Source organism: Netta rufina, assembly GCF_964035555.1.
Source record: "Netta rufina genome assembly, chromosome: 3".
In the NCBI taxonomy this organism is placed as follows: domain Eukaryota; kingdom Metazoa; phylum Chordata; class Aves; order Anseriformes; family Anatidae; genus Netta; species Netta rufina.
This window is the reverse complement of record NC_140125.1, coordinates 111,277,688-111,304,613: the sequence shown is the minus strand read 5'-3', so window position 1 is coordinate 111,304,613 and position 26,926 is coordinate 111,277,688. Positions and strand designations below refer to the sequence as shown.

General features: G+C 36.5%; 1 protein-coding gene across 1 annotated transcript in view; it reads left to right on the top strand.

The window, feature by feature from the left end:
* The window catches only part of WDR35 (WD repeat domain 35), a gene marked incomplete at both ends in the record, with an annotated part of 38,891 nt that overhangs the window by 8,065 nt on the left and 3,900 nt on the right, over nucleotides 1–26,926 (top strand). Inside the window, 14 exons of the mRNA XM_084283998.1 lie at nucleotides 2,656–2,841; nucleotides 3,405–3,437; nucleotides 5,517–5,577; nucleotides 12,679–12,823; nucleotides 13,500–13,569; nucleotides 14,328–14,381; nucleotides 16,283–16,392; nucleotides 17,929–18,139; nucleotides 18,725–18,805; nucleotides 18,931–19,067; nucleotides 21,623–21,826; nucleotides 23,476–23,622; nucleotides 24,679–24,811; nucleotides 25,798–25,908. Of these exons, the coding sequence (XP_084140124.1) occupies nucleotides 2,656–2,841; nucleotides 3,405–3,437; nucleotides 5,517–5,577; nucleotides 12,679–12,823; nucleotides 13,500–13,569; nucleotides 14,328–14,381; nucleotides 16,283–16,392; nucleotides 17,929–18,139; nucleotides 18,725–18,805; nucleotides 18,931–19,067; nucleotides 21,623–21,826; nucleotides 23,476–23,622; nucleotides 24,679–24,811; nucleotides 25,798–25,908 (1,683 nt within the window). The remainder of the gene's footprint in view (nucleotides 1–2,655; nucleotides 2,842–3,404; nucleotides 3,438–5,516; nucleotides 5,578–12,678; nucleotides 12,824–13,499; nucleotides 13,570–14,327; nucleotides 14,382–16,282; nucleotides 16,393–17,928; nucleotides 18,140–18,724; nucleotides 18,806–18,930; nucleotides 19,068–21,622; nucleotides 21,827–23,475; nucleotides 23,623–24,678; nucleotides 24,812–25,797; nucleotides 25,909–26,926) is intronic.

Here is a 26,926-nt window from a genome sequence, read left to right as displayed (position 1 = left end):
CAGGTTATTGTATTATGGACTCTTTTTTGCTATGAAATGGGTTTCTGTGCGCATGTTTACAGTTATGTGAAAAGAGGTAAGCGGATAAACTGAAGCATTGGAACCTTATCATGTGTGCTGATCCCATTCCTGAGCTCTGTTGTGAATTGCTTTGGCTAACTTTCCAAAGACAGAGCCTGGGTAGAGGCCTAGGGCTAGTCAGTGATAAGGGGAGCACTCAGAGGACAATATGAAGTTTTATTCCTTCCACTTTCAGTCTTCCTTTGAGAAGACCAAGGTTCAAGGAACAGAAGTGTAGTGGCTGTGTCACAGTTCTTTCACTCTCTCCTATTGGAGTTGTTCCATGGTGTTAGCATGGTTGGGTAAATATTTACTGAAGCATATTGGAAACATTTCCTATGTGCTGGGTAGGTGCCGTAGTCACTGTGGAGTTGGTCTTTCCTTTTATTTTTAGTTATTTATGCAAAATAGAGTGACTTTTTTCAGATCTTTTATTTAAAAGCAAACTTTTTTTTTTTTTAATCCAACAAGAAAAATAAAACTAATACTCTGGTATTTGGCTACTTGTTAGAGTTTTGGATTAAGACCACACCATAAGTTAATGTAGGGACAATGTTTCTTACATGCTCTTTTCCCTGTCTGTGACCAGTAACTTTTTCCAGATTTTGGATTTATTCAGGTCAGCTTTTAATTAAAATTTCAATGGAGTTTTTGACTAGGTCATATCATTACTACATTTTTTTTTGAAGCCTAGCATATAAATCAGTGCTTAATTTATGATTTCTATTTTATCAACGCTAGCGAAGCTTTAGTGAAATGTGTGTGACTTTATTGGTGATGCAATGACTTACCGATTGTTCTTATAATGAATTTGTGGTTCTATTTTCATAGTAAGGAAATGTGTGCTCTGTTAGTATTAACAGAATTGAGCATGATGCTGAATTTGGCAGTGGTTAAGGCTGTCCTGTAGGTAAGGCTACAGGAATGGCTCTAGTATTTTCATTGCTCTTTAGTCAAACTGATTGAATTAAGTGACACACTAGGAATTGTTTGCACATTTACTGTCATGTTGTGGCGGTGAATTGATAGTTTGAACCAGGAGGGATGTGTAGAAACTGGAACAGTGGAGATGAGTGCAACCTGATAGGTGTATTTTCTATTTATATTTAAATTCCCAATAAACTTGCAAGTCTGTATTCAGCCAAGCCTAAAGAATATTTTTATCTGTCTACCAAATCAGTGTTGGTGTTTTTCTAAACTGTAAGTAAAATAGTCCTAACTCTGTGTTTTTTTTTTTTTTTTTTTTAAGTGGTTACTGTCCCGTGTACAGTATTGTATATTTTTTTTTGTCCCAGCACAGAGTATGTTCTTTAATCATCGGTGCATAACCACTGTGATTAAAGAGAGAGAGAGAATTATGTGAGGAACATAGTGCACCTGTATTTAAATATATTGTTCCACGTGGTAGTGGAACATCACTGGTCAGTGAGTTTTAAAAACAAAGCTGCCAGGAAGCAATCCAGGAAGCAAATAGTTTGTTACAAGTCTGCTGGAAGAAGCTTTGGAAATTTGAGGTGGAAGATAGTCTTGCAGGAAATGCTACTTGATGCTTGTGCTGGGACGTGTATAACACACGTCTGGAATACAGATACTGCTTTTCCTAAACACTTCAGTATCTGCAAGACCATGTGTATTTCCGGATCAGGCATGGTTTTCAAATTAATAATAATTTGGAACCTCAGTTTTAGAAATAGCGTTTGTAAGCTGGTGGCTTTTTTCCTTTTTATTATTACATTAAAGTGAAAAAAAGATGTGTTCAAATGATTGCTGTAGCAAATAAACTCTAATCTGTTGGTAATATACCCAGCTTCAATGTTAAATACTTTTATGGTGAAAGATGCATGTCATCCTCCAATGAATAATACACTTTACTACTGTTATGTTCTTATCTGATTATATTGGTAACTGTTTTACAAACTGTTTCTTATATGTTGGAAATGTTTTTTATTATTAATTTCTATAATTTAGTTGAATGCAATCAAATACATCTTCATAGTTTTTTATAGTGTTTGAATGTTCTATTTTTCATTTTGCCTTTTTTTTCCCTCCTTGCAATATAAATAGTTCTGTTCTTCTAGGGGGGAGGGGAGGATTTTTTCTCATGTTGTTAATATTAAAGAAATGATGTGAGTTATTTTAGTGCTCTAATATAATTGCTTATTTGGTCTGCTTCAGAAATTGCACTGTTTGAGGTGTTTGCTATCTTCCCCCAGGAAATTAATGTTGATTTTCCAAATCACTTGTCAGAGTAAACATTTTCATGACAAAGCCCTCATCACAGTGGGTATTTCTGTGTTCTGAACAAGGAAGAAACAAGGGAAAGTGAAGTCTTCTCAATTTGAGAATGATCGTCCAATTCTGATTGGGACAGGTTATTTTGTGTGATAGGAAGGCTTCTTTTCCCAAATTATGCAAATAAATTATTACCAGGACTGTATTCATATACTCTAAATATCAGGTCATCACGTGACAGGTAAAGAACATGAAATGCTGATCATGTATATTAAACAAACACTTTCTCTTAGCTGTGAAAAATGAATGATTGAACTAGTGGAATTTCTTGCAGGATTTATCAAAGTTGTCTCTCTTTGGCAGTGGGGTTACTGCTCCAATACGGTGGTTTATGCATACACCCGACCCGATCGTCCAGAGTACTGTGTAGTGTTCTGGGATACAAAAAACAATGAGAAATACGTGAAATATGTCAAGAGCCTGATTTCCATAACGACTTATGGAGACTTCTGTGTTTTAGCAACTAAAGCGGATGAAGATCAACCTCAGGTATAATCTTTCTTTTAAATTTCACTTGAAACACCCTGTTGCACATGGCAGTGTTTTACAGCTAGAATAAGGTGGTATGTAACATTCTGAATCTGTCTCAGTGTGTATCACTAGTTGTCATTTGACGGAAAGGCAGTTGAATAGGTTCCATGTCTAAAACAAAGAAAAGCAACAAAATAATAGCAAAAATGTGCAGAACCTGTTTACTACCTTTTTTTTTTTTTGCCTCCTTGTAGCCACTAGTAACTTAATGAAAAGTGCAGCCTTCAGAATGGCTGTTTCTTTAGACATATTTTAAAAATAATAAATTCACTAGAAGTAGGAAAACATTGGGATGTTAAGAAATATTTAATAGTTGGAACTGGAAAAATGAAATTAAGAAAGGGACAACTCTTAGGTGATATAAATGCTTGTTACAACAAATTGCTTTTTTTAAAAAAAAATCGAGTGACAGATTATAGGATAGAGATATCCTTTGGATAATGTATATTCAGTTAACATTAACTGTCACAGATTTTCTTACTGGGTTCATTTCTGAATTATTTTCTATATTGCTTACAAAGGAGGAGCATGAGATGGAGTCAATTGGCGCCACGGTAAAAAGTGTTTTAGTGCCGCTTTGCTTGATTGTGTAATAAATGGCATGCTATGATAAGGTCTGAAAATATGGTACACGTGGACAAGGCCTTTTGGTGAAATTGAGTGCAATGAAATGGGATTTTCTGGGTTGCATTTTTAAAACATGAAGCAAAGAGTGGTGGGATTTAGTGTAACTTTCTTGAAAATAAATAAGAGATTTAATTTTACTGTCTGAAAATTACATGGTAATTACCATGTTTAAATTCTTTTGAAATGGCTCCAGACTAATCTTTAATGCTATGGGGATCAGCTTTTAGGAACTGAAGTAAACGAACTTACCCTTTTGGTAGTAGTTCATTAGAGTTGCTTTTTGAAAAAACAGATGTGTTTTGCAATAAGTTTCAGTCATTAGGGTTGTGATTTCAAGAGGGCAAACTGTGCAATAGCTGATGGAGCAAAAAAGACTAATTTTGGCAGGAACTGTTTAAAAGCATTGCAGGAAGAAGTGAGTGTTGGTAAGTTACAGAGAACTCAGTTTTGATACCCACAGTGAGGCTTCAGCTTTGAGCAAATCGGACAGTGCAAACTGCTTGGTCCTAACGCCACCTGGTGTAGCTCATGCAGTCTCTGTCACTCCATCATTCCTTGGTCGTCTCTGATCTGCTGACCTCGAGTCTCAGAAATAAGTAAAGTGGGCATAAAAGATTAATTCTTCTCCAGCATTCACTCTTTATTCAATTTATGTTAATGTAGTAGAAACAAGCAGTAAGCAGTTAAAAAGCCAGTTGTGGCCTCCTACAGAGGTGGAGCCTCAATGTATTTTTTTCAGAAAAGGGAAAACTGAGAATACTGGCTGAAAGTTTAACTTGACAAAGAAATAAAAAAAAATATTTTTGAGGGATATTTCTGGTTTTGTTACCAGGAAAAAATAGAATTTAATGAAAATAATTCCCTGTTTAGATCTTTTTCTCTGAAAAAATATAGTTCATATAGTAGACAAAACCCTAAATTCTGTAAAGTCTGCTATTCTCTTATTATTGATAGCTTTTAATCTGGCAGTTTAAAGCGTAAGATGTACAGCAATTACACAATTACATTAATTGGCCAGATAGCAAAGGAGCTAATGAACAGCTAATTATCTTCCTTTTCCTGGAGAGTCAGAGTGCCAGCTCTTAGGTGATTCAAGTGGCAGCACTGTTTTTTGAATTTAGAGTCTGCAGTAGAAATTGCTACTTAATGTCCATGTTTCTCTTTCAAAATGCTTGTATTTCCCTGTGTGATGGTAATAAAGCTATTTAACCCTTGATTCATATCTGGAAAAATGCATGCACAGGCACACTGAAGCAACCAACGAGTGTTGGTGTCTAAGCACTTTTTGTATTTTCATCCTCCTGAATTTAACAGGCCAGTCTGAGATATCTGTGCTGACTTAAAGCTCTCCAAAGCAGGATTACATGAGGGGCAAAACTAACAAAACCAGTCAGTTTTCAGCACCTATGTTACATTTTGGTGGAGGGATAGCCCTACTCACTGTTCTTATGATCCAGCCCTCTGGAGGTTCAACATCAAGTTCTACTAAGACTAGAACAAGAGCCCTTACTTCTGTGGGCTGGCGAGATGGCCTGTTGCAGTTTGTCAGATTATCCTTTGCATACATAGCTAGGCAAGAGCTGAGTTGCTGAATAACTGCTAGTGTATTGCTCATGCTAGTAAATAATGTCAGTGCAGTGTGTGCTCCACAGAGCAGGGGAGTGAAGCTGGCTGTGTCACTAGCACGTTGTCTGTGGACCCCACTGGTGGTACATCCTACCTAGTGTATGTTGTCTGATTGACTTGCTCCTGTGCTTAGAACAGCTGGTTGTTTTCCTGCTTCGTGCTTGGCTTTGTTTATAGTGTTAATTGGCAAATAACACGTTACTATCATGTAAGCATCTTTGTATTTACTGCAGCCATAGTCCTTCTGTTTTGTGTTGCTGATCAGTGTTAGGTTGTGTGAAATGTGGGCTATGAGATATGCCTTCGCAGACAGCCTTGTACAGCTTACTAATTTACAGAAACATGTGCTGTTAATAATACTTATGTTTATTTCCCTACAGTATGTGCTGGTTCTCTGCAATTCTATTGGTACTCCCTTGGACCCAAAATATATTGATATTGGTAAGCAATTTGCAACACTCACTGTTCATTTTTTTGGTAATAGCAGGAGGAAATCAGCCTTGAGTCAAATACACGTATTGCAAAATTCATGTCCTATATTGTAGATTGTAATTAAAATGTAAAGTATTCTGCTCTGATAAATGACTTCCTTGTCCTATGGAATGGGTATGAAATGCTGTGGTATTTTTTAGTCTCATAATTGAGATGACACTAAATGAGAAGATAATTTTAGTCACATCAATTTGATTCCCTCTTGCCACCTTTTACAAGCGTGGTGTTACATCAGAATCTTCAGGAATAAAATGCTCAGGAAATTCAATACACAAATTTTACAGTGGATGGATTGGAAAAAAATAAACAACCGAGAACTGAAGTTAGTGGATATGGTGGTGATGTGCATGGGTTGTTGTGTGGTGTCTCCCCACCCTTGCCCCCCATAAGATGTCTGTATTGCTTACTAGTCTCCTGGACTTCCTTGACAGGTGGGATTGGGGTGAGGGGAGGAGGAATTAGGGACTCATAGGGCACGTTTTAACTCATTTTACAGCTGTCATCTAAAATAAGTTGCATGAATCATTCCTGAAAGGGGCCTGTTCCCTCTGCATTGGATACAAAGAAGCCCAGGGCAACCAGCTCATCTCTGTCAGAGATGTCTAAAATTAGATGAGATGATCCCACTCAAACAGTTAAAATTAGCTTTGTGTGTACATCTCTAACTCTGCTTTTAAACTTTCCATTTTCTTGTGTTCTGTTTATGTGAGCTTTCTAAAACAATCTGTGATTGTTTGTTTATAATGACAATAAATAAAAGGTAGCAGTTTCTTTGTTTTCCCCCATTACTACCTGTCTCCTACAACCATCTCTACAAAAGAATCTTCTCCAGTGGCTGAAAACAGTTAGAGAAATGACACTTAATTAAGAGTTACAGTTGTTGCAACAGTATTTGAATTTTCCTGAGGAGATGAAACAATCTGGAAGAAGCTTCTCTCTTTCCTTTAGCTTAACTAAGTTGTCCATAATCTGCTACCATTCCCTCTGGTGTCAGACGATTTAGTACATAGGCTGACAACGCTCTCTGCTAATGTGAGTTCATGTGTGAAAATCCTTACAGTCTTCATCCTCACAGAAGGATAAATACTTGAGGTTAGGACTATTTGCATGCTTGAGGAATCCTGAAGAATTTTTATAGTTTCAGTAGTTCAGATGTAAAAAGCAAGTCTTTCATTTACGTATAGTAACCACAGCCAAAGATTCAACTTTATTTTTAATACATGCATCCTGTAAGACTTTAAAGTTAGCCCACCAAACTTAGAGAAGGGATTGAAGGTAAAGTGAAAAGCCAACGTGTAAGTTCAAATGCTTTCAGAACACATTGCATTGGTTTTATCATAGTTGCTTTCCTTTGTTGTCGCGTTGTGGAACAACTTGAAATATTTTCCTTGTACAAACTGACCTTATATGATATAGGTATTAGTATGCAGTCAAGGTCTGCATATACAGTATACTGCACTGTTTGTCACAGTGCTTATTGGTAGCAGAAGGTATAATTGTTCCAGTTGGACAGGGTGCTGAACTTAAGCAGCTGGATTGCCTTGTTGAGGACAGTATAGAGTGGAGACCTTGCACAACTTTGAAGGCTGTAACTTAACTCTCTGTTTTTTTCCACTTTGTTCATAACTTCTAAGAAAAGAATTGTCAATAAATGAAGAAAATCAGCTTTTACATTAATTATAATTATTTTATCAGGTGGGAGTAATTATTTATAAGATATAAGCACTATGAAAACAAAATTAGCATATCTCTTACCCATGATTATTGGAGAGCTGGTTTTGACTTGTGAAAAATATGCTGTCTGTGAAAATCTTGTTTCTTTTCTTTCCAAAACAATTTTTCATTTCTTAATGAAAGAATAAATCTCTGCATTTAGTTCAGAAAATAATTTTGTTAACTTGTTTTGAGCTCTTCGTTAAAAATTAAAAGTACCATCTTTCATATATGTTTAAAAATGCTGATATTGTCACTTTTATTTAATTTGATTTATTTGATTTTTCACAAATGTTTGTGAAAAATGCCTTCCTATGTGATAGGAAGTTCCTTAACAGACCACTTGGTATTTCTGTGCTCCAGCTTACTTACTGCTCCTCTTAAGTGAGTGCTCTTGACTCCTGTGAGTCTAAACTATATTTTATGATTGTGTTGATTATTGCATACTGAACAGAAAGTATCTTTGGCTTTTCCAGACTGCCTCTTGTTGAAATAGTGAACACCTGATGCTCTACTGAGCATAAAGATTTTACTTCTCCTTGAGTCTTCAGTATCCTGCAGGACTCTTGGGCTGCAACCTGGTAGGAAATTGATAGTGGAGGAAAAAAAAAGACCCCTAATCAAGGGATGTTAAGTAGCTGACAAAGCATTTGAATTATGCGTCTGAGAATGTGTGTTAAAACACAATTTGTATGCATTGTTAATTCTTATAATATCTTATTAAATTATTTCAAAAAGTGATCTCCTAGTGATAAAGTAACTGACAGTGTGTAATGTTTGATTTAATGTTTAATGTCCTCAGGAGATGCAAATCTTACATTGTTTGGCTCAAAACCCAGTAGTTTAAGAAGGACTAACAAAAACTCGGATTATTCCCTTTATTCTGCTAAATTATTAATTATGTCATTACCTTCCTAATGTTTACTTTTGCTAATGGTGGCTAAAAGGGATTAATCGGTCATTATGTGGTGGAAGGTTATCACTTTGTCCTTATTCTTTCTGTAGACACTGATTGATGGTTACACCTTAAAGCCCTACCTCATTTTCCTCTTTATTTTGTCCAAAGCATCTTTCTTCCTTTGTTTGCCGTGCTGTGTTAATAGTGTCCTCCAGAATAGCTAGTGTTTGCTAGCCTATAAATTAAACCTTTCTTAATTGTCTAGCATAATATCCCATCCTGCAAAGGTACAAAAATTAACCAACACTTCCTTCTGTGCTTGTTTCACAGGCTTACAGACCTTTTGTCAAAGTCCTTTCACGAGTAACTAAACATAAATTACAGGAGGTTAAATATCTTCTTATATAATATATTTTTAATGGAAACATAACAGATGGTATCTGCTAAGAAAATGTCACTCGGGCTGGATTATGTCATCTTACACATGCTTAGGAGCATTGACAGTTAAGTGTTATCTTTCACACGCGTATTAGTGCCCAGTGAAATGAATAAAACGGGCTGCTCAGCATATGGGCAGACTAGAGGCAGAGAGCTGAAGGAGTCATGGCCTTGCTGTGATAGAACAGAATAGTTCACTTGGAAGGGACCTTCAGAAATCCAGTCCAACTGCTGGGCCACTTCAGGGCTAACCAGAAGTTAAACAATCTTAATGAGGGCATCGTCCAAATGCCTTCTGAACACTGGGTGTCAACCACCTCTGTCTTGCCTCCCTCCTAGCCACTTTAACAAGGTTGGCTGAGCTAGATGCGAAACAGCACTTGAATTGCTTTCATTTACAGCTGGTCATTTTAAAGTTATTCATTTTTAAAAGTGATTTTTAGAATTTCTTAGCATTCTGTAAACTGTGGTAATTCAGGAGTTGTTCTGTGTGCAGTTCAGTTGTCCCTGCTGTTGCACGCTATTTTCTTCTCTTCATATCTCTCCTCTAGAGACATTTGAATCAAGCTCCAAAATTAGGTAGATGATACTGTTTGGACTGAATTGGTTCCAGTTTTCAGGATTTTGCAGCTGTAACAGAGGCTCGTGTGAAAACATAGTTTCCTCTTGTGTGTCTCTGTCAGGTCGCTTCCTTTCCATCAGATTTAGATGGGATTACTTGTCTCTCTCGTGTTTGTATATTCTATTCCATACACTAAAAAGTATGTTGGCTTTTTCATGCAGTAAAGTACTATAGTCATGGATAGTGCCTTTTTCATCTACTATTTTTTAAGAAGATTAGACATGAAAGCAGGTGTTCTCTGTTTCTTGGTTATCTAAGAAAATAAAGCTGCTTTCTTTCGTGGAGGAGGTGTTGTGATGGAACAGCGAAGAGAAATGAGTGTCAAAGAGAATCATAGGGGCCCTAGAAAATGTAGAGGGCAGTTGTTTCACATGCTGCCATTGTTTTAGTGGCATAGTGTAGTTAATCCTTTTTAGTATTGGATCACTGAAAAATACAACACCTGTTTAAATGTATTTCATACATATTTTGAAAATCTGAAAAATAAGACCTTAATACTGAAGTTAGCTATGCCCAGTATCAATGGAAAGAACCACAAAATTGAAGTCCATGCTTACCACGGAAGCTGCTATGCAGTAGAAATGCTGCACAGAGGAGTTTCCAGATGTCTTGCAGCCTTCTGACTTAATGTGCTTGCTTTTCTGTCTGCTTGAGTAAAAGTACGAATTCTTTGAAGGGCGCTGATGCCTAACTTCCAAAGATCAACTGCTGTTAAAGTTGAGGTCACTGTAAGAGAAGATAATAATTTCCTACTCTTAGGAATAATACTTAGGAAACTAAGTAGTTACATCAGCTGCCTAGAAAGGGATTCTAGGTCTTCCTCAGTCCATGGAAGGACTGAAATGAGCATCTTTCCCTTTCCACAAAGGATGTGAGCCATTCCTTCCTTCCCTGCCCAGCAGCAACCCAAATGTGGGGTGACTGGGACATTCTTTCCTTCTGAAGCTAGGCTGTTCTGCAGCCAAGATGGAAAGCGTTTTAGGAGCAGTGTAGCCCAATGCTTAAGGCTCTGAGGTGGGAAGGGAGAAATTTGTGCTCTAGTTCCCTACTCCCAGATATTTCTACATGGGTTGTTGTCTCTTTTGGTTTGGTGTTTTGACTGTTCAGTGATTGTCCAGTATAAAGCATCTAATCAATTCTAGAAAAAAAATAACCTGCGTCCCACCATTGTGTAATTGCTTTTGTTATGTAGGCAATTTTGCAAAACGGTCACTTCCCACAGACAGATGCTTCTCTTCCAGATGTGTGTTTGAATGGATTCTGATCCTGATGTTTGTGTCTGTGCGGGGTGAAATGTTCATATTTGGCTTCAACCCAGCCATAATTTGGCCTGCTGTTGCAAAGAAGGGGAAGGTCCTTACCATTTTTGCTAGGTTCTTTTTCCTGCCCTCTCTTTTATGTTAGGTCCAGTATTTGTGGTTCTCTCTTTAATCTAATGTAAACTAATCTTATTTATTTAATTCTTGGTTTAGCTTTCAGTCAAATCAATTAACAAATGGATCCAATTTACTCTGTGGCTAAGTTACTGCTAAAGCTGATGTAAAAGAAGTGGTAGCGAAGTGGGAGGTGGGAAAGCAGCTGCATTTTGATAGCAACCATCAGTTTAAGTCTTAGGCACGTTCATAAAATGCTTCACTCATCTGACTCCTGGACACACATTTGTGTGTCTCCATCTTATTTCTGGATGACAGTATAGCTTATGTGAATATCCTTTTTTCCAAGGTGGGGGTACTCTGGGATATGCACAAATAAGTAAGTTAAGGCTCTGTGTAAGCTGTAGGTCTAGTGGGGAATCATCTGGTGTGTTTGAGGAATGCCCATAGCCTTCAGATGTGGGCTCGGTTTAACATTGTCGTGGAGGAAGATGTTCAAGTCTTGACTAAGCTGAGCGCAAATATGAGGTTTAGTACTACAATTTTGTGATTTGAACAAAGGGAAAAGTTAGTCCTTCAAAGATCAGAAAACCTTCCTGTTCTGAAAGATAAAGGTTTTGTTTTTGTTATGACAGGTGCAGCTGCAGGGTAATAGGAGAACAGAGCAAATATGTAAAACTTGTAAATTTAATAAATGAATCTGAGGGGACTGTATCCTTCAGGTGTTAAGTACAAGACTAATTATTGGAATGTATTATGTGCAACCAGTTAATTTACTTATAATGTAAACAACTGTTGTATCTATACTAGTGCTCACATGCTAAGCATCAACACTAAACCTCCTCATGCAGTATTTACATTTATACTAAAAAGTATTCTACAGCTGCTAGGTAGCTTATTATAATCCTCTTGGTTTCAGAAAAATGAAATCTGTTCAAGCAGTCATTCCCCATCTGCCTGTCACAGGACTGTTCTACCTTAGAGCAGGCTTATAGCTCCCTCCAGAGTTCTGTGTTGTGCTAAAATACAGAAAAATTGAGGAGATTCATTGTGAAAGAGTGAAATTTTGTGCTCACAGCAGGTTCTCTGTGACATATTTAGCAGACAGGCTGCGTTACAAACTTGAATTTTCCTGTTCATCTGGTGGCATGCTGATTTACTTGTGAAATTTGGAGGTGTTGAGGGATTTACTTAATAGGTTTCTGAGGTGGTTTCTTTTTTTTTTTTTTTTTTCTATGTATTTTCTAAGCATTTTCTGGTATTGAGGAAGATAAAACAAAATTCTGAAAGAAAAAATGCCATAATACAGCCAAGACAGTATTATTATATATTATATATAAGTAATAACATAATGGTTTAAGTGCCTATATGGTTTTAGGGATAAAATAAAAAACATATCTTGCCTTCCTGTGCAGTGACATTTGAATACTATAAAGTAATTCATCCTTTTATAAAGTAAGTATTTAGTAAGTATTTAATATACTGCAATGCAGGTGAAGAATTGCTCTTTGGCCCAGCTATTAACTAAGATACAAATAGCATTTTTGAGTCTTGACTAACTTGAAATTTGCTAACTGTTTTGAAGTCATGTTAATCAAAGAATATTTTCTCCATTGTCAACTTCGTAGTCTTTTTTATTTATTTGTATACGAGTAATTACAAATACTTAAAATAGTTCCGCGTTATACAGGTCTTGTTAGACAGTTGAGAGATCCTGAATTGAGCATTATCCTAAAAAAAAATTACGTATTTTATACCCTCTTCTTTAAGAGAGGAAAAGTTGTTGAAATAATAGGGAGAAAAGTATTGATTTTAAAACTGAGCCTTGAAGTAATTTCTTCATTCCTCTGAACAAGGCAACAGTGAAATTTCTTTTCAATTAATGAGAACTTTTGTCCTTTAACTTATGGAGATATGGTTTCATCCACCTGGGAGAAATTTTACAAATTAGCATATAGTCCAATACTTGCTACTCTAATTTCACAACCATTTGGGTTTCGTAACAGGGCCGTTATTTGTCACAATGACCAAAACACATGTGATAGCAGCTTCAAAAGAAGCGTTCTACGTCTGGCAATATCGTGTGGCCAAGAAGCTCACAGCAATGGAAATTAATCAGGTAGCACGGACCAGAAAAGAAGGCAGGGAAAGGTTTGTCTTCAAGCTTTTTCATTTTCCTTCTTTTACGTAAATACCGTTTTTGATAAAGGTGGACTATCCCACACCTAAAATATGAACTCCTCATTATTTTTTCTACTCAGACTTGCAAGCCTATAGTGACAAGTGTGTGGTTGTTATCCAAGTCTCTTGGATAACATTCTAGCTGCATGTCTAATGCTTTTTTTAAATTCTATTTTCTTACTCTGTATCCTTAGTTTCTAGGCAGCTATATTCACTCTGATAACTTTAACTGCTGCTTGTGTTTCAGTGGCTGTTAAGGCATATTTTATCCAGCTAGGTCTCCTTTAAATACGGTCTTGTCTGACTGCATCTTTGACCTGTAATCCTGTATGGGCTGTTGTTCTCTCAGACTTAACAAGCCAAAGTTGTCATAATCTGTTCTCCAGAATATTTCCTTCCCATATGCTCATTAGTGGCATTAACATTTGTCACCTCCGCAGGCTTGCAACTTTGATTTTTTTTTTTTTTTTTTTAAGTATTTTCTTTCATAGAGATGCTATTGCATCCTTCTATAAATCTACTATCTCCTGTGACCATATTTTATAGAATCATTAAGGTTGGAAAAGACCTTCAAGATCATTTGGTCCAACCATCACCCTACTGCCAATGTCACCCACTAAACCATTTTTGTTTTTTGTTTCTACAGGATTTATCATATTGATGACACACCTTCAGGATCTGCAGATAGACAACTTGATTACAGCAAAGCTGTTGAAGTGAGCATTGTTTTTTTAACTAGCTTATTATGGTATCCCTCATAGCTTGAAAGACTAGTAGGTAGTGTTTCTTTATGCATTTGCATAGGTTTTCATTATTAGCAGCAGTCACTTTACGTCAACTTTCTTTTACTTCTACCTTTTGTATGTAAGTGTTAGTTTTCTACCTTCTGGTTAGTATGTTGTTGTTTTATCATTATGTACTGTTGGAAATGTACGCTAAACTTTATGGAACTTAGGAACAAGTTTATACTGTACTGTGGAGAGTTAATGGACCCCTGCTGTTTTCTTGGTGAGAAGCTGAGAAGCAGCTTGCTTCAGCAAAATGTAAGCTTGTTGAAACTCCAATGCTTGTAATCTATTCTAGTATTTTTGGCCTTTTTCACTTTCTGAAAGCATACACATGCACATCATTATATTTCTGAAATTAAGTACAGGTCTCAAGTCAGGGATTGTTGCCTTCTTGTGTTTTATGTTAAATATCTCTTCTATTGTGTGTTGTTTTTTTTTTTTTTTTTTTTTCTGGTGGAGGGGCAGGAGAAGAAAGGAAGCTATTACTACTACTGTTGTTATGTTTCCTATACCAAAGGTTACTAATATCATAAGCAATCCATTTACTGTACAATGATTAAGTTTGATAGCCCCTTTTCGTGTGAGTATTTGGCAACATTCTTGTATACTTAAATATGACTTTTCTTTAGAGGTACATTCTTATTGTGGTATTAAAACTGCTGTTGTTATGGCTTGTATACTTTCAGGGAACAAGAGATCCAATTTGTGCAATAACAGCATCTGATAAGATACTACTTGTGGTAAGTTACAGGATTAAAATAGCTTCTGACCGCAACCCTGGCTCCCCTGTGCTGCTTCTGGGGAGAAGATGGAAGAGGGTGGATGGGGGAGGGTGTTTTTGGTTTTTCTTTGTTTCTCAATTTTCTAGCTTGTTAGTAATAGGCAATGAATTTGTCTAATCTTCCTACACTGAGTCTGTTTTGCCCATCACAACGATAATTGTTGAGTGATCTCCCTGTCCTTACCTCAACCCTTGAGCCCTCTTCATTGTATTTTCTCCCCCTTTTCCTTTAAGGAGGGAGAGTGAGAGAGTTGTTCTGGAGCTTGGCTGCACAGCTGAGTAAAACCATCACATAATTGTCACATGCTCTTGTAGGCAGGACACTCTACTGCAATTGACACATAAGCAGTCATAATTTCAAATGTTTTTTCGAATTCAGAGTGGGTTAGTCTGCATGATTTAGGTAACAGAGTTGTACTTGGGTTTTAGATGGAGTGGTCCTCCTTACTAAGTGCTTAAACTTCTGTTTAGGCTGGACATGCTGCTTTTATTGGCTTTCAGAATGCATTTAGGTACCTAAACTTATCTAGATGAAATCTCTTTTTAGATGTCTTCAAAGGTAACTCTACAGGTTTTTCCATTAACCTGGACTCTTTCTTTAGGAGACCTAATTTACTAACTGCTTCTAATTTAAGTATAGAGTAGTTGCCTAATTTAGTACTTAAAGGTAGGGTTTAATTTACCATTATTTCAATAAAGTCCAGGTCAGGATTTAATTCTACGACTGGAGTTCTGGGAAGTCTCTTCTAGGCTGCATGTAATGCCCAAAGATTTACAAAGTTTTCCTATTTACAAATTAATGATATTATGTATGATGATGTGAATTTTTGTTACCTATCATGGTGATAAGACTGTCATGGGCCATCAAATTAATTTCCAGGCAGCTGCTGGCCTCTTCTGTGAACAGGTGATGCAGTTAATGGCATTATTGTGTTCTGTTTCTTCATGTGGGCTTGTAGGTAGGAGATAAAAGAAACCTCCCAGACTTTGATTGCAAAAAAAGCTCACCATCTAATGTAAAAATGGGCAGTCTGTGCTAGGTGTCAAATGACCTACAGAGGTCCCTTCCAACCTCAACCATTCTGTGTGATTCTGTAAATATTTCATTTTAATATTTTGCCATATATATTAATGCATTTATGTATTATACGTTTGTAATTTGTGAGGTATTGTATCGTGCCATACAGCTGATGTGTGTTTTTTTTTCTGATCTGAGAGGAGTGATTTCATTAGATGAACAGACATACTGGGTGGGCTGTAAAGCAAACTAACCTAGGAAAACAAAAATATGAAGAGAACATTGTCTCTTCATCTTATTCATCCCCCAAAGAAAAATCTCAATGTTTTCCTATGCTCCTACTCCAGTGATTTTTATGACATCTTTTGAATGGCTTCAACAAAATCAGTGAGTGATTGGAAAGAAAACAAATGAAGAAAGTATAAGGGTCAGTAGTTGACTGTAGGATTCTGTTTGTGCTTTAAGAGTAAGAGTGAGAAAGACAAATGAAAAGAGTAGTTAATCAGTGACTTTGGTTAAAAAGAAGGGAATGAGAGGAAATACATATGAGACCAGATCTGGATAGCATGTTAAAGTTGATGAGTATTACAGTGGTCAAAATTTTCTGACTCTCCTGGCCAAATCTGCTTTTCGGTTTATCGAGTATATGTCAAACGTGAAGGGCAATTTACATGAGGATCTTAGGAGATCCTTTTGGATGCAAGGAAAAAAAGAAAAGGAATGAAGTTTGGACTACCTTAAAGTAGTCCTAGACTCAACTCTTTAGTCTAGGACAGCATATAAAGAAAATCTTGTTAAGCTATGTATTTGTAGAAAAATAAGCAAGCATTGCTTTTCTCTAGGGCAGAGAATCTGGCACTATTCAGAGGTACAGTCTTCCTACTGTTGGCATAGTTCAGAAGTATACCCTGAACTGCTGGCCTTATCAGCTGTCTTTGAACTGCAACTCCAGGTAAGTCACAGGCAACATCACATTTATCATCACAGCTAACAGATTTTGGTGAAAATGCTAGTAATTAGGCAACAGCTTTTCTTCAGTATAAATTACTTATTTTGTTAGGCATTAATGATTGCTTAACGATGTACTAGTAATCAGTCTGGCCAGTCATCATGTTGCTGTGAGAGACTGAGCAACTAGAGCTTCCTTGTGTATGAAACTCTTTAAGGTGTATTTGGGAGGTTTAAGGAAACATACAGGAAAATATCTTTGTATTATTAGATGAACCAAACATAACCATTCTGTGATCATGAATTGATGAAGATTTTTTTTTTAATCTCTAAGGCTTCTTCCTATTTCTCTTTCCTTCTAATACCTGGAAAGTTTGTTCATCCCATGTTAATTTTTTCACTGCTACAAGCTGTAGCTGATGGTAAAGGTTCTACCAAGACTAGTTTCCTTAAGCTTCAGCTGTGCCAATACTGAAGATGCTTTCTACATGGTAGATAACCAGGAAGATTTAACTTTTTTTTTTTTTTTTGTATGAGAGTATCAGTCTTGGCAGAAAAGGAAAAAGTACACTGAACAAAGAGCACTCATAAGACAATTTTAATCACTTCAGAAAAAAAATACAATTTCAAGCAAAATTTGTAATGAGCATGTAGATTGTTCGCCTCTTCAGGTATAGACCAAAAATAGATTACTTGAAAGGCAACGCAGTCTAGTCATAGATGCATTAGTCTTGTTTTGAACCCAAGCTGTCACCTTCCTCAATGGTTTTGTGTTAGTAGAAAAGGTTCAGATCCACAAGTGTTTTGAAGTTAATTGTCTGAGTTGCTTTTGAGATTTTAATAAGGATTTAGGGTGTCTTAAATACCTTCCACTATTTAAAAATGCTTTTAAAATGGCATTGTCGTAAATTACTAACAGTAAATCCAGGCTGCTATAAGACAATGTATGTAATTAGAAATTTTCAATTGTAACACATCAAAATATGTGGAAAATTCAATTTCTAAACGCCTTAAAAGATTAATTGGATTATACTTCTTATTGTCTAGAAAAAAAGAAATCAAGAACACTGTTTGTAGAAATATCAGAAATCCTGTTTTAGAGATGAACACACTATATTTTAATTTAAGAATCTTCTTCCTAGTAAATAATGAAAAGCACATAGGTTCAATTTTTAATTTTAGTCTCTTTAAGGAAAGCAGTTTGAGGGGCTGAACCTGTAGTTTACTCAACTTTTTGTCTGCAGTACTAAACATCTTCAAAATGATGGATAAAAAACAAGCACTTTTCAGAACCTTCCAGGGCCAGATCCTTAGAGCAGATGAAAAGCTTGGTTTTGAGAATAGCTTTCTTCTGTGTCTGTTCTCTCTCTGCTGTATGAAAGCCACATGCGTCTGAATGCATCAAATGAGATTAGAGGGGAAACTTTATTCAAGTGTGCCAGCTCAGGAAACTATTTCAGATTTATAGCTTTGAACAGTATTATTTAGAAGTCTTTTTTTTTTTTTTTTTTTTTTTTTTTTTCTTCCCCTGTTCCCCCAGTCGTGTTGCTATCATCGACCTTTCAGGTGTTTTGACTTTCTTTGACTTGGATGCACGGGTAGTAGACAGTACAGGGCAGCAAGTCATAGGTGAACAGCTAAAACTGGAACGCAAAGATGTCTGGGATATGAAATGGGCCAAAGATAATCCAGATTTGTTTGCAATGATGGAGAAAACAAGAATGTATGTCTTCAGAAACTTGGATCCGGAGGTAAATATGAACATAACTACTCATATTATAAATTCACTTACAAGTTAATGGCTCTATGTTGAATAGTGTTGTTCTTGTGTTTACAATTTAATTAGGTAAATGTTCATGTATATGAACTTCATATAAATAGATCACTTGAAATCTCAGAATCTAATCAACTCTAATGTGAGGGTGTTGTTTAGGATGAAACATCTATAAAAATGAACTATCGCACCTACAAAGATTAAAAAAATGCTGTGACTTTTCTTGTACTTATGACATTTTCAGTAGCATATTTCTTACATGCTTTGGAAAATATAAACTGATTTTAGTAAAGTTACTTGTAGATCAATGTTCTGTTGAATCTGTATATTGGCAGGCATTCCTTTATCTTTTTCTCATAATCTAGTTACAGAAAACAAGGATTTTTAATTAGCTCACATGGAATTACCAATTTCGCTAAGAATTTTAGTATTCATGTCCTGTTGGAAATGCAATTAAATCCTACTTTGGACAAGAAGGAAGTCTTTTTACATATACCTACCAGGTTTGTTTAGAATTTAATTGGAATATGGGTTAATTCCCTTTTAACTTATTTACTTTAAGGAACCTATACAAACTTCTGGATATATTTGCAACTTTGAAGACTTAGAAATCAAATCTGTTCTTCTGGACGAAATACTAAAGGTAAGTATAATTAATTTTATTTTTGCAGGAATGGTGTTTGTCTTAATGATTTGAACAGTAGATATTAACAGGTGAAAATAAATGTAACATAAAATAAAATTGTGTTTCTTTATAAATTGTGTTAGAATCCTGAACGTCCTAACAAAGATTACATCATCAATTTTGAGATTCGGTCATTGCGAGACAGTCGAGCACTGATTGAAGAAGTTGGGATTGAGGAATCTTCCCAATTCATAGAAGATAATCCACATCCCAGGCTTTGGTAAAAATCTCTTAATAAACCACCTTTCTTTGTTTAAACTTATTTTCTTTTATATTTTTTTCCTATTCAGACAGAACTAGCTATTCAAGTAAAAAACAAAACAAAACAACCAACCAACCAACCAACCAAAAAAAACACACAAAAAAACCTTCAGACTAAGAACAGCCAACCACTATACACTTCAAGGCGAATCGTTTTTTTTTGTTTTTTTTTTTATAACAGTGCTCAGCTGCAATCTGAAGGGCTGTTATTCTAAATGAGAATATGTCTTCATGTTGAGGCTGAATCACCTAGAAAGAGTATTTTACTGTTTATGTAAGGCCTAAAGAGAATCTTTCAGTCCCCTGCTAGCCTGGCTCCCTACATCTTTAGGAACTGGTGTGTTTGGACAGTTTCTGCTATGTGGTGTGTTTTTCCAGAAAGTGAGTTTTTCTTCCTAGTCATGTATAATTAACCATGCATCATTTTGGACAGGTCATGAAGGGGAGGGTACATCAATCATGATTTGATACAGGCTTTCAGAAGGAAATAATCTGTGGAAAGGAGCTGTGGGACTCAACTCTTAAGCTAAACTTAATTTCTGTACAGCAAATTTGAAAGAGTAAATGTGAAAAACAGAGTTCTGGAAGTCTACTTAATGTCCCATATTGTAGGTGCTAGAAGAATAAATGCCACGGTATCTAATTAAAAGGTAAGTCAATAATTTAAAGAAAAACGAGTAATAGAAGCTAAAACTCACTGCGAAGTTAACTGTGGCATGATGCCAGTTCTCTTTAACTCTCTGGAGATTGTTTTTGTATCTGCGCCTTTCTGTAGTAATTTTGGTTTTTCTTTGAAGTTAACAGTTGTATTTAAATCCTGGACATTTGGCTTGAGTTGGAGGAGTTTGAGAGCTTGATTAATTATAACAGTTTGGAATGGAATTAGGCCAGTGTTTCAGTAATTTTAGGACAACTTGCTTTAAGGGTCTGTCCACAAAAGCATTCCTTAGCTATCTACTTGTGTTTTGCTTTCAGAATGTACTTTCTGAAAATCAGGATTTGATAGCTACGTATTTGATAGCTTCTGTAATGCTATTGTAATTCTGTTAGCTTGAGGATGTATGATCAAGTGTTATTTTTGTTAGTCCTCATTTTTGCTAATATTTTGAACTAGCTGAAAAGTTTTGGAATTTTTAAGTTGTTCATGCTTTTTGCTAGTACCATCCACTTACTAAATATAAAACAAAACGCCTTGCTCCAAAATTGCCATTAGCTTGACCTTCAGTATGCAAGGAAACATAGGATGTCACATGTATACAGAGCTGATTACAGAATCATAAAATGGTGTGGGTTGGAAAGGACCTTAAAGATTCATCCAGTTCCAACTCCCCTGCCCTGGGCAGGGACACCTGCCACCAGAGCAGTTTGCCCAAAGCCCCGTCCAGCCTGGCCTTGGTGCAGCCCAGGATGCGGTTGGCTTTCTGGGCTGCAAGCACACATTGCTGGCTCATGTTGAGCTTCTCATCAACCACCACCCCCAGGGGCTTCTCAGGGCTGCTCACAATCCATTCTCTGCCCAGCCTGTGTTTGTATTGGGCTTGTCCCGGCCCAGATCCAGTGCCTCGCACTTGGCCTTATTGAAATCTTGTTCTAGAAATGCTGACTATATGGAAGATATATTCCACATGAAAACAGGATGGTACCCTTATTGCTGAAGCTCAATAAAAAGGCTGAATTGTATTGCACATCATTGATTAAATTTCTGTATAATTTTTTCACTGATGTCAGTGATGAGCATTTGAGTTGCAGTGATATTAACCTTCTCAAATTGATGCAAAACTACTTAGCTAATACCGCCAAAGCATGGCTTACATCGCTGAGTACAGCAATAATAATATTGGATTTATTAGTTTTCTGCTGCATTAACTTCATTTTAAGATGTCAAGCAGATAATCTAAATTTACCTAGTCATATTTTTGCAGAAAATTCTAGGAACTTGCAAACCACCTGATGAGTATAGGTTAGTCTGAAGGTAGGAATTTTCTATTTGCAGAACTCAACCAGATAGGCAGTACTAGTACATTTCCTGAACTGTTCTGCTCTCCCAAACTGCTGTGCTAACTGGACAAAGAACATCCAGATGGATTAGAAATACAATTTATTCTTCACAGCCAATTTAGTTAGAGCCTGTGTACTGAAGTTGCCATCAAGGTCTAAAGTTATGATATGCATAGGCAGAAAAATCTAAACTGCTGCATTGAGACTACCCACAAATTTCACACAAATTGTAACACTCAAATACTGTCCTTTCTTACCAATCCAGTGTCATTCTGTCTGCTGAACAAAAGAATATTAGCAATTTGAATATCTTTCCTTGAATCAGTACAGGGTAAGTACAGATTGCATGTTAGATCACAGAACATACTGGGGAAAAAAATTAAAGTTAGCTAGCAATACAACTGAGTATTACTGGAGCACTAGCTTCAATGTTTTCTTTAAATAATGACTGGTTAAATGGATTGTCATTTAACTTTATAGTTGATTTTGTATGTCTTATGTTTGTTTTTCACACAGGCGCCTTCTGGCTGAAGCTGCTCTTCAGAAGCTAGATCTGCAGACCGCAGAACAAGCTTTTGTGCGCTGCAAAGATTATCAAGGTATTAAATTTGTAAAGCGTCTAGGCAACCTGCAGAGCGAGTCAATGAAGCAAGCAGAAGTGGCGGCCTATTTTAGCAGATTTGAAGAAGCTGAAAGAATGTATTTGAATATGGACAGAAGGTAATTGCATGTAGTCATCTCAGAAGCATGTAAAATAAAAATGTCTGGAAAAAAAAAAAAGGCTGCACTAATAAGGAATGGCTGATCTAGCACTGAGGATTCTTCACCAGTTTCTGGAAAGAAAGAACAAGATCAGACAGAGAACTTTGTTGTATCCATAGATAAGCAATTTGGTATGTAAATCAGTGCATTACAAACTGCAAAATCTCAGCTGCTCTAGGTTTTGCTGCGTTTCATAGATGTTTCTAGCAAATACTTTGTAGGTATTTCATCTGGGAGTCCAAAAATACAAACTAATGTTTAATTTAAGTACTGTTTGCTCTTAGTTACCTAGTTGCCAAGTACACATTCTTTTCAATTACATATCCAAACAATGGAGCTTTTAATTAACTGTAATCTCTGGAGAAACAGAAAGGACTGAGGATGAAATTGTGGACTAGGGGAGGTTTTTGCTCACGAATGAAAGCAAAGCAAAACAATAGTAATACTGAAAATTATAAGCTAGCTAGAGCACTGTGTATTTCTCATTGTCCTTTTTCAGTAATAAGCAGCAATTGTTGGATGCAGCCTGTAGGAGGTGGTCAAACATGGAGAGGAGCATGAATCACTTCTACATACATGAAATGTTTAGGCTTTGTTTAATGTGGTCTTGCAAAAAAGTAGGGAATGTAGGAGAAAAAAATATTTTTCTTTCATGCTGTAAAAATGAGGAGTGTCCCCCTTCCCCAGTGTGGAGCAGAAGGGTAAGAAGGCAGGAGCTGGGGGAAGATTCATACTAGATCCTGGTAAGGGGAAGAATTTGCACATAATTAGCCCGTGGGAGTATGCTGTTTTGAAGAGGTGGAATATCTCATAAACACTTGAGTTGCACAGAAACTGATTTTTTTTTTTTTTTTTTAGATATGACACATTCCTCACCACATAGCTGAAGAGAAGTTTGGCCATTATAGGACTGTAGAATGCAAAGATTGATTTATTTTTTTTTTTTACTAGTTTCTTCAACAGTAGAACATCTTATTCTCCAGCTACAAAAATAGGATTCTGTAATTGACCGTGTGTGCTTTTTCACCACTAGAAAACACTCGAGAAGGACCTACCATAAATAGGGCTGAAACATGTTTTTCAAATACATTTAAAATTTTTTTTGTAGATGTCTTTATTTGGCTGACTGCACTGACTTGCTATTGCATTCCTCAGCTCACTTTAAGTTTAGAGCGTTTTAAAATGAGGTTTGTATATTTCTCCCACTTATTTCCTATCCACGTGTGGAATTGCAGCCTTTTCACACACAAAATTCCAGTATTACGTGGTAGGAAATGTGTGAATAATAAAAAGGAAGGATTACTCCCAAGTCTTTCTCCTTCATCCATAGTCAACTTGAATCTGAAAGAGAAGTCTCTGAAATTAATTTTATTATGTATCATCTTTATCCTTCATTATTCATATTCCTTGCCTCTTGGCCTTTCCCCTTACTTATAAGTATTTACTTACATGAAATATTGTTTAAGTTGTACAAGTTATCACTGTGATACCTGTTTGTACTTTATTCGCTTTATGAATGTGAAAATGTTTTCGTATACTTTTCTCAATATTTTTGTTCGATATTTTATTGTCTTGGGCTTTCTCCTGCTATCTTCTGTTTATATTAGAGATCTTGCAATTGGACTACGGATAAAACTAGGAGACTGGTTTCGAGTACTGCAGCTATTGAAAACTGGCTCGGGTGATTCAGATGATGCCCTTCTTGAACAAGCACACAATGCTATCGGAGATTATTTTGCAGACCGTCAGAAATGGTATGTTCTGTAAAGGAGGCAGTAAGCAGGAAAATTTGAAGGAACCAATAAAACTGGTTACAAGACTTGTTATGAGGAGGCAGAGATGTCAGGAAAGATAGGATAATACATAATTTTAGAATTCTGAGATTTAGCACAGCCATTTATGGTTCCATCATGGCCTGTACCTTTGAACAGGCAGTTGTCGATCAACCGTCTAAAGAATTAAGGAAATAAAAAGAAATAAATCAATCTGTCTTGTCAGAAGTCTGGTCCCTTCAAAGAAGGGGGGGGGGGCGGGCAAGAAATACCTATACAAACAGTTATACTCTCTATATCTAGGCTAGTATTAAAAAAAAATAATAATAATTTTAAAAAGAAAAAAGTAGAAGAAAAGTATTTAAATATCAGTTTCAGAACTAACCATAGATTTTCTAGAATGCTAAAACTACTTACTAGACTTACTGAACTAGAAGTGGTGTCTTAGTGGTTAATGACCTGCAAGGAGATTTTCTTTCATACACTTTTCTCGTTGCTTTTTAAGCCCGTGCAAATTTTTAGCATCCAGAACTTTCTGCCTGATAAGTGTTTCACAGCTCCATACCACAATTACCCGAATTGTACTATCACAGCGTTTGGGTCCCAAAGTAGGTGAAAACTTTTGAGTAGATCCTGTAAACAGATTTTTTAGATGCTTTAGGGAACTTAAGTGGATGAACTTGGAGATCTTAGTACTCATGTTTTAGAGTGCAGAGGCACAAACAAAGCTTTCAGTTTTGCTACAAGTTGCTGTTGACTCTCAGCCATGATCTGTGCAGGTGTGGGAATATGGTTTTGATTCCTTGACGTATGCTAGTCAGAAGATCAATCTTGCTACTACTTCAGTATAATGATCTCTGAAAGCAAAACTTTCAGTGCATTTTAGGAAAGCTGTGAAATTCTAGCTACAAAACTTTACCTATTTAAAATGTCACTTTTAAATTTACAAATGAAGATGGCTTACCCAGTTGGAAGTTTTACTTGTGTCTATATGTCAGATAGCACCACACTTAATGTTTTTTTTTTTTTCTTTACTAGGTTAAATGCTGTACAATATTATGTACAAGGACGAAACCAGGAACGTTTAGCTGAGTGTTACTACATGCTGGAGGACTACCAGGGACTAGAGAATCTTGCTAACTCGCTTCCGGAGAATAATAAATTACTCCCTGTAAGCAAGAAGAACCTTTATTTTTCATTGACTTGTGCAGAACTATTTATTTAAAGTATCCCATCTTGGTAGGGTTAAGAGAAAAACAAAGGAAGAACGCAGCATATGACCTACTTACTTAAGCATAATGGTGCTACTTTGGTGTTGATCCTAAAATAATACTGTTGTTTTCATTCTCCATCATTCTTCCTTTCCCTTATTGGCCAGTTCCCCAGATGTGGTTATTCGTCATGTTCTGTGGTCAAGTTGGTTAAGTTGTAACTCGCTGCTTCCCTCTCCACCTATGGCTTTGTCTTTAAAATAACTGTGCTTCACTGAGTCACTCGTCATGGCTGGATACTTACTTTAGCTTTCATTTTGTTGTCTAATTTACACGATTTTTTTTTTCCTCCAAAAATTCTTCCTGGTTTCTATCACTGGTTTAATGTCTTACATAATAGCTCTGGTGGGAATGTTAATGGGCAGTGAAAATTAGAGATCCTCTGCTGAAAGGAGGGAAGGCTGGTAAGCTGGTGGTATGGCCTGAAATGACCTATTGTCATGACTAATTTAAGCCTGTGATATGATTGATTACTCCAAAATGCTTGAAGAATGCAAAGCATGCTAACTTGGTTTGTTTTTAGTTGTTTGAACAAAGAAAGATGTAGCACTTTTTTTTTTTTTTTTTTTAATCTCTGTAATTGCAAAGTTTCATGAGATGGATAGTAAATAATAACACAGTACTTCTGGTATGATTTGATTTGAAAGAAAACTTTTAAGGTAGCATTTCCTTTAAATTCAGAAGCAGTATACCTTCCAGAAGTTAGTGTGAGAAGTAGCATACCATTCAGAAGATTGGCAACAGTGCACATTATCTTCAGAGTCCACAAAACAAACAGCCCCTTTCTCCAGTTTTTTGGAATTAAAAATACAATGGTGTTGTGGTTACTATTCAATGTAGTAAAAATTTGAAAGTGAATTTAACGCGGTGCTTATGTTTTTTTCAGGATATAGCTTATATGTTTGTAAGAGTGGGAATGTGTGAACAAGCTGTTTCAGCCTTTCTGAAATGCAATCGACCAAAGGATGCAGTGGATACCTGTGTACACCTCAACCAGGTAGGACAACAGGAGATGATCTGCTTTAGCTGTAAGTTAGCAGTTAAGGCTTTTATTCTACCACCCAGTTAATTGTCTGATTCTTCAGGACTTGTAGAAAACTCATACTTCCGTTCTTAAGCCAGTTATCTGAAATTAGTGCTAGATCAGTGAAAGGACAAATCCATATGAATTCACAGCAATGCTACTTCTGTGTGTGTGGTAAGCATGCTCAGCATACAGAAATACGTGGCCACGTGGCCTCTATCGGGCTAGGCTATAGTTAGCTCCGTGTCAGCAGAAGGCAGCCATGCCTCTTGATGGACTGAGGGGAAGACCAGAGAGCTTTTGGCTGCTTGGTTTCTGTATTCCCCCTCCTTCCTTATACAGATGCAAACGTACTTGTGGCTGCACTGGCCTGTAGCTGGAAGAGAACTACTCTGAGAAACGATCAGCATGTTACAGCTAGTGCTGTTCCCAAGTATGATCCACCTGCACAGACGTTTGCATCAACACAAATAGGAGAGAAAGTGAGAATGGCAATGAGGAGCTTGATGTACAAGGCTGGTTAATGCTGGCGTTGTGTACAGTTTCCTAGCTGATGGATCTGAAAGGCTGTTGGGTATGAGATTCAGTCAAGAGTCTCGAACTTCTCAGCGTAAAAACAGTAGCTAAACTGTTGAAGATAAGAAAATTCATGGACCAAAAATGAGGTGTGTAGAAGGATAGGTGAAGTTTAATTGTTTATGCTGCAAGCTCATGGTTTGATGTCCTCTTCTAGACGTGCTTTTCAGAGTCTGAGTTTCAGTTATACAAGTGTTGAAATCCACATGTCCCACAGAGCAGCAATGAAGTGATTTTGCTTTTACCAAAAGCTTTTACCAAAGCAGAAGCAACTTCTTTCTCTGTGGTTTTGGACCAAGGTCCAGCATTTGTTTCACAGGCATGCTGTATCAAATGATTGGCAATGATGTTAGCATTGGTATTCTCTTGTTTTTTACTTTTTGTATAGTAGCCTCATTCTAAATAGTGATGAAAT